This window comes from Microcaecilia unicolor, chromosome 1 (assembly GCF_901765095.1).
Source record: "Microcaecilia unicolor chromosome 1, aMicUni1.1, whole genome shotgun sequence".
In the NCBI taxonomy this organism is placed as follows: Eukaryota; Metazoa; Chordata; class Amphibia; order Gymnophiona; family Siphonopidae; genus Microcaecilia; species Microcaecilia unicolor.
The window spans coordinates 51,419,856-51,427,830 of NC_044031.1; the positions used below are offsets into that span (position 1 = coordinate 51,419,856).

At 43.2% G+C, this 7,975-nt stretch overlaps 1 protein-coding gene across 1 annotated transcript; it reads left to right on the plus strand.

The window, feature by feature from the left end:
- Nucleotides 1–310: 310 nt before the first annotated feature.
- On the plus strand, nucleotides 311–745 carry LOC115466655 (nanos homolog 3-like). The gene has a single exon (XM_030198089.1). It carries the CDS (start codon nucleotides 311–313, stop codon nucleotides 743–745), a length of 435 nt encoding a protein of 144 aa, XP_030053949.1.
- The last annotated feature ends 7,230 nt before the right edge of the window (nucleotides 746–7,975 follow it).

The window sequence follows — 7,975 nt, forward strand, 5'->3', positions numbered from 1 at the left end:
TGTGCAAGCATGCCTTGATATGGGATAGTAGCACAATTAGCAATACTGAGCACTGCATAAAAATTGTTTTTAATTTTTTTTAATAGAATCTAGTTACAATTGCTAAACAGTGAGTCTGGTGGTAAAGTCAGGTAAGGTGATACACAGCCCATTGGTTTGTTCCTGATTAGTGCTTAAAAAAAAAAGAAAAACCCCAGCAAACAAGTTGTATCCAGACCCTGCTTCATTTTAAATATCCCCAAACACAGCTACAGCTTCCCTTGTGCACAAGTCCTCTGTCTGCTCTGTTTGCTGAACTTCACTGTTGAACATGTGGGGCACAGAGTTTGTGCCACAGTTTGAGGTCTGGAAGGATTACCTGGGACTGGCAGCCTTGGTAAAAGAAATGCATGACAGTGACTGGAAAGAAGTGACCCCACTACCTGCAACAGCAGCTTCTGGGAAAAGCGATACCAGAAAGTCTGTGAGTACAAGACTCAGCTCCATATGCAGCTTCTGCAAGCAGAACGGGGAATCCAAGTCTGTCTACAGCGCACATGCTCTGAAGGATGAGGTGGGGAATGTGAGGTGCCCCATCCTCCTACAATATGTGTGCCCACAATGTGGTGCCACAGGGGAAAATGCACACACAAAGCGCTACTGCCCCTTAACCAAAAAGGGCTACTGCTCTGTGTACAGGTTCACTACCAGGAACGCAGCTGGGAAGAGATCTCATGGGCTCTCAAAAGCCTCCCTGAAGGAATGAGAGCAAATCCCCAGCCCCTACCAAAGAAACGCCCAGAGGAGTTACGGAAAAACATAATCAGTGCATTGAAGAGAAATGCAGTCCCACAGCCAGGGCACTTCCACTGTAATGCACTGAGGATCTCCTCCCCACCACCACAAGGAAAATGCCACTATCCCTGAACTGAGAAGCTCTGACTGGAAATACAGATGCACTATGGCCCCCATCGTCTGCAGTACAATGTGCCATAGTTTCCCCTTGCCTGCAGTACCACATGCCACCACTCCTCCGTGCCTGCAGTACAATGTGCCACGGCTCCATGTCTCCACTAAAATGTGCCATGGCTACTCCATGACTGCAGTACAATGTGCCATGGCTCCTCCATGCCTGCAATATGTGCCATGGCTCCTCTATACCTGCAATACGCTGTACCATGGTTCCTCACCTGCAATACAATAAGCCGTGCCTTCAACAGAATGTGCCATGGCTCCTTCATGCCTGCAGTTTTGTGCAATGAGTGGATACTGGGCTGAAAGGGACTCTAAGACAAGTGTTAGGCCTTGTTCTGTTGTGTTATTGTTTTTACTGGCTTGCTCTTGCCCACAGCCACTGCACTTGTTAAAAGGCACATTGGGCACTTTGAGTTTTGTGTGTTTGTGTATCTGAAACCAGACTTGCTGCTGTTTGCTTTTTTAGAAATCACTTGGTTATCCTATTGTTTTGTTTGTTTGTTTTTTGGTCACTATATCAAATTTTTTTTTGTTAAGGATTAGAGTCAGTGTTGCCAGGTGGGCGGTTTTACCGCCCAATTGGGCGGTTTTCCGCGACCCGCCGCGGGAAATTTTTGCCCGCGGTGGGTCGCGGTTTTTTGGGCTTCTTTTTTTTCTTTTCCGTGGTTTTTCGGGCGGTTTTTTCGGCTGCGGGGGCGGGGTTAGTGACGTTTTGGGCGGGGCCGATGACGGAGGAGGCGGGGCCGGTGACGGCGGGGGCGGGGTTGATGATGGCGGGGGCGGGGGTGATGACGCGGGGGTGGGGGTGTCAGGGGTGGGGTTTGAGTTTGGGCGGGTTTTGGGCTGTTTTTACGCTGGATTGGGTGGGAAAAAAATTTTCCACCTGGCAACACTGATTAGAGTGTGATTGGCAGTTGATAATATCTGCTTTCGCCGGCAGTCTGCACTCTCAGGGGTACCATTCCTTATGTTGTTGCACATGTTGTTTTGTCAGGATGATTTTTCTGTCCTGCACTGTGCACTCCCAGTGGCCCATTCTGTTAGTACCTGATTTTGCTAGCAGGCTGTATTCTCAGGGGTGCTATTCTTCGTACCACTGCAAATATTGCCTTGTCATACTGCGTTTTCTTTCCTGACATTTGCAGTTTCCAAGGTACTGTGCTGTTATATATGTTAAATGCTGCCTTTATGATGGGATTTCTCAGATGCTGGTTTTGCTGCTCCAGTGTCCAGATCTCTCATAAGTACCTCTCTTATATTCCTTTTCCATATTTGTATGGGAATCTAGTCTTTTCTGCTAATACTTTGGTTCTCATGCTCTCCTTAGCAATTTTTTTTGATAATATTGTACACCTAAAACTTTCCATCACTAAATTTGTACTTCTACCTTTTCTAAATGAAAATTATTTCTATTAATGTGCAAGGTTTAAATAACCCTATAAAACGTAAGAAGGTACTGATGTTCTTTAGGAGACTGCAGGCTGACATTGTTCTAGTTCAAGAGACTCATCTCCTTGCCTCTGATGTAGTGGGATTCCAGGATCAGTTTTACTCTCTGGTTGCTGCTTCTTCTGCAGTGCATTAAAAAAAAATGGGGTTGCAATTCTAGCATGTAAATCTCTTCTATTTTCCATTATAAAACAATGCTCTGATACTGAGGATAGATGGATATTGGTCAACTTCAAACTGCATGATTCCAATTTGTTACTTGGAACCTTGTATGCACCAAATTCCGTCTCTCCCTCGTTTTTTTCACAATATAATCTCTGAGATTGTTTCCTTTGGATCCAACAATATCCTACTTGGTGGTGATTTCAATCAGGTGCAAGATCATATTCTGGACAGAAAATCCAAATGCCTCTCTCGGATGTCGAAGGCGCTTTCCAAGATCCAAGACCTTAAGACAACCCTGGGTTTAGTAGATCCTTGGCGTGTTTTCCATCCCACGGGAAGGGATTACACATTCTACTCTCCCCCTCATGGAAGCTTTTCAAGAATTGACTACTTTTTAATCTCCTCAAATTTCTTACCTCATGCGTGTAATTCAGAAATACTTAGTAGAGTTGTCTCCGATCACTCACCAGTATCTCTCAGTTTAAATAATATATTACACGACCAGAGTAAGCCGCCTTGGAGATTTAATTTCCTGTTGTTGAAGGATGTCAACTTTATTCGATTTACAAAATCCAAAATGGATACATTCTTTCATTTTAACATCCTAGAGGAAGATAAGGCTCTACTATGGTGGGATGCTTTTAAGGCTACTATTAGAGGTCACATAATTAGTTATTCTGCCATGGAGAATCGTAGGCATAGAAGAGAATTGATGGATAAAACTACCAAAATTAAAATGTTGGAAGATAAGTTCCTTGTCTATAACGACCCGACAACTCTTTTGAGTCTGCAGAAATTAAAATATGATTTTAATACCACTCTCTCTAAAGAGGCGCTGGACCTAATTCATACTCATAAATCCATATTGTATGCTGAGAGTAATAAAGCAAGCCACCTCCTTGCGCAATACCTTAAAACTAAAAGAAGTAGGAATAGGATCTTGCAAACTGTAGACTCCTTGGAGGTCATACATACCTCTGATGATGCCTTTGCGCTGCAATTCCAATTGTATTACAACAAATTATGTGACTCAGAAGTTCACTTTTCTATAGAGTCCTTTGGGGACTTTGGGAACCATCTTGATAGGCTTCTAATAGACATCTCTCAAAATCACTCTTTACAACAACCCTTCTCCCAAAATGAGATATTGGACGCCAGTCATTCCCTTTCTACAGGTAAATCACCAGGGAATGATGGTTTCACCAGGGAATGATGGTTTCACTGTAGAATTCTATCAGACGTTTGCAGATCTTCTAGTGCCCAAGTTGCAAATCTATAGCTCCCTCTTATTACATGAGGGTCAAACTGGCTCCTTCTACCAGTCAACGATTATTGTTATACCCAAACCAGACAGAGACCCATCTAGAGTTGAGAATTATAGGCCTAGTTCTTTGATTAACATAGATAACAAAATTTATGCAAAAGCTTTGGCATTACGTCTTCAGCATATCATTCCAGATATAATTCATAGGGATCAAAACGGGTTTACTGTAGCTAGATTAGCTAGCGATAACTCTAGACTTTTTTGGAACATTCTAGCGCATGTTGAGGGCTCTCGTGAACCATTTATAACGGTATCGCTTGACGCCAATAAAGCCTTTGATAGAATTGAATGGCCTTATTTGTTTCATACTTTGGCTTGGTTTAATTTTAGCCCCACCTTTAGTAAAATGATAAAAGTCTTATATACAAATCTGATAGCTTCAATCTCAGTGAATGGTAATACTTCTCAATTTTTTCCCCTTAGAAGAGGCACTAAACAAGGCTGTCCGCTGTCTCCTGTCCTTTTCAATATTGCCTTAGAACCATTAGCTGTAGCTATTAGGGCTCATTCGAATATTTCTGGTGTATCTGTAGGAGGGGAGATGTTTAAACTTTCCATCTATGCTGATGATATTTTGTTATATACTACACCAAATTCTCTTCCCAATATTCTGGATGTAATTAATTCTTTCTCCTCTCTGTCTGGTTATAATATAAACTGGTCCAAATCAGCCATAATGCCGCTCAATACACTAGTGCATAGATGTCAGATATCTAAATACCCATTTTCCTGGGAGCCTACTAAAATTAAATACCTAGGGGTCTGGTATTCCACATCAGTGGATCAGACCATGTCTCTTGTTAGAGACCAAATCTTAACTTTAACCTCTTCAATTTTAAATCTATGGTCTCCGCTGTATTTAACGTGGTGGGGAAGAATAGAGGCTATTAAGATGGTTCTAGCCCCAAAGTTAAATTACATTTTCAGTATGACCCCTTTCTCCTTTCCAAACTCACTTTATAACAAGCTTGACTCCCTCTTACTCAAAGTTTCTTTGAGACAAAAACCTCCTCGCATTGCACTCAACAAACTTAAGCTTCCGAAACATTTGGGAGGTCTTAATGTCCCTGATTTCAAAAGATATCACATGGCCTTTCGACTTGCCCAGTCCTTAATGTGGTTCCAAAGGGAATTCTCTCATCTCACGCCCCGGTGGCAGATATTTGAGGCAGCCGTGGCTCACCCTTGCCCTTTATCTCTTCTCCCATATGCGGATTTGTATCCTTATACAAAACACATTTGGCTGTTGAAAGCCACTGCCTCTGATATCCGTACGTTTAGAGCTGGTCTTGGAATTAGCTAGAAGATCTCTCTCTCTCTGGTATAACTCTGGCTTTCCAACTGGTCTCCTGCAGTTTCATACGGCGGAATGGCAAGAAAAGGGTATATGGCAGTTGTCTCAACTGTACATTGCTGGTACTCTGTTATCACCTGATGCTCTGTCTGCATTGTATCATGTCTCTTTAATAGATTCTCCAACATGGAAGGACGTTTCCAAATTTATTTCAGCCTTTCAAGTCTCCAATTCTCTTATAACAACTCCTTCAGACTTTATCTCCTTTTGCCACACCATTACATCAGGTGGTAAGAAGGCATCTCTCCTATATAAAAAGCTTCAGGATTTATATGTTGACACTGTTGCTCCATTGAAGCTGTCTTGGGAAAAGGATTTAAGTTTCGATGCATCTGACTTTGATTGGTACACCTTCTGGGTTAACTCCATGCGTCCCACTAAGTCAGCAGCGATATCCCAATCCTCATACTCTATATTCCACAGAGCCTACTGGACCCCTGGTCGAGTAGCAAGAATCACTAAGAATCTCCACTTCAAATGCTGGTCTTGTCAGGAAAGAGATGGATCATTAGCGCATATAGTCTTCTTCTGTAAAAATGTCAGAGCATACTGGCGCCTTATTTGGGCAAAAATGTGTCTTATTTTTCACTTGCCTGTGTCTACAGTGATCTCTTATGAGATTGTGATTCTGCGTGCCTCTTATCTTACTATCTTTCTTCTAGAGTCAGATAAGAAATTGTTCAATATACTGTTAGCAGTTGCTTTGCACTTAATTGTTTCAAATTGGAAAAATAATGTGTAAATTATAATGAATGGTGGAGTTACGTTTGTGTGATAAGAAAATATGAAACAATTCTGGCCCATAGACATCGTAGAGTTAAGTCTGTCTTAAGGACGTGGGCTCATTTAGACCTCTTTTGTCAGGAACCGCATAGCACTACTTGACCTTATGTATCCAGGATATTTGTCTAAAGGTATTGTCATGGAACGATGGTAATATTGTTCTGATCTTTATTTATGCTTCTTTACCATGGAGTATTGTTTTTGTTTGCTTTTGAGTTTACTTTTCTGTCTTATGTTTTGAAAAAACCTTTAATAAAAATATGAAAAAAAAAAGGATTAGAGTGTTTGGTGACTTTTTTTTTTCAAATTGCATTTATGTGGCAGCCCTAATAAGAAAAGTGCTGGGTAGATCCAGCTCATGCCTAACTATCAGCTTCTCTGCTCACTATGAGCCAAAGGGTTACAGGTAAAGTTCTTAATAGTGAATGTGACTGCATAGTTAGCCGAAAGGGAGGACAGGAAAGCCTGTGCTGACGCCAACTCAGACTCTAATGCTCAGATGCACTAAACTTAACGAGCCATTAACGTGGGTTTTAAACTGGTTCTAGCCAGTTTAACGTGCAAGTAGTAAACCAGGACATGCACAAAAGGGCATTGTCCGATCATGGTTGCAGCTAACGAAAACGTAATGCAGATAAGCAAATTAGTATTATGATGTGTCTAAATTGTATTACAATGAGATGCACTACCGTTTTCCGATCCCCTCACCGTGGAAAACCTAACCGGAGGTCTGCACCTCTCGTTGGGGCTGCTGTGAGGGAATCGAAGGGGGAAAAAAAACGTTGGGGGATCTGATTGGTGCTTGCCCTAGACATTATAAATAATGACAAAAGTTAGGCAGTGATTCGATCAGCGCTGAGCCCCTATTGTATAAAAGACATCTGACCTGCTGTTATGATTGGGGTCTGAACCCCTCTCAAACTTACCTCTTTCCTGGGAGTCAGCTTCTTAGCTGGCTTCTGTTTCTTTCTCTGTCCTTTCTGAGCTGGCTCTGTCTCTCTGTGCTGGCAGCTTCCAGCAGCATGGGGTTAATTGTCACTTCACTGCAGCTGTGGGTGTGGTCTGAGTTGCTCTACCTCTCCCTGGGTGTACTGGCTTCAAGAGTTTCTCGGTGCTGCATTGATGTGGGTTGGGCCTCTCGGGGTTTGAATGTGTTCTGCCTGGCTCTAGGGAGAGTGACATCATCTGGGAGGGCCTTGATAAGGAAGTGGGTTCTTTCCTTCAGGGCCTTCGCAATGTTTGCTTCTGGCTACTTGCTTTAGGTCCAGGTTAGTTTAGTGCAGTGTGCACTTGTGACTTGTGTGTTTGACTTCCCTGTTTTTCCCTTTGGCTCCTCTGCTTTCCCTTTTGCTACGGGGTATAGCACTGCTGTTAGTGCAGTGCTGGAGTTTGGTGCTGGGAGCACCCTTGTTATAGTGTTTAGGAAGCACCTTTTGTTATTTGGGTATTTGGCTTTCCTGCTTGTTTCCTTGTGCTTTCCCCGCTTTTCCTCGTGACCTGTGTTTAGCTGCTGTAGCTGGGTGCTTAGGAAGCACCGGGGTGAGAACCTATGTTTAGCTGCTGCAGCTTGGTGCTTAGGAAGCACCAGTGTTAGGTCTGGCATTTGTCTTCCCTTCCTTTTCCCTTGTGGCTTCCCTGCACTTCTGTTAGTGTAGGGCGTAGGGGCACCCCTGTTAGTTTCTGTTAGGAGCTCTGCTGTTAGTGGAGGGCTTAGGAGCTTTTCTGTTGGTGCTGGGCTTAGGAACACTTTTGGTCACTTTAGGAGTTAGGTGCACTTCCGTTACAGCTTGTTCTAGTCCTGGTCCCTGTGTCGTCCAGTAAGTCCTGCCGGCTACTCGAACCCATGAGCTCAACTCCTGGGGGGCTTAGTAGCTAAGTGCAGGTGAAGCTGTGTGGACCAGTCCAGTGTGCTCCAGTCCAGTGTGTTCCGGTCCGGTGTGTGTTCC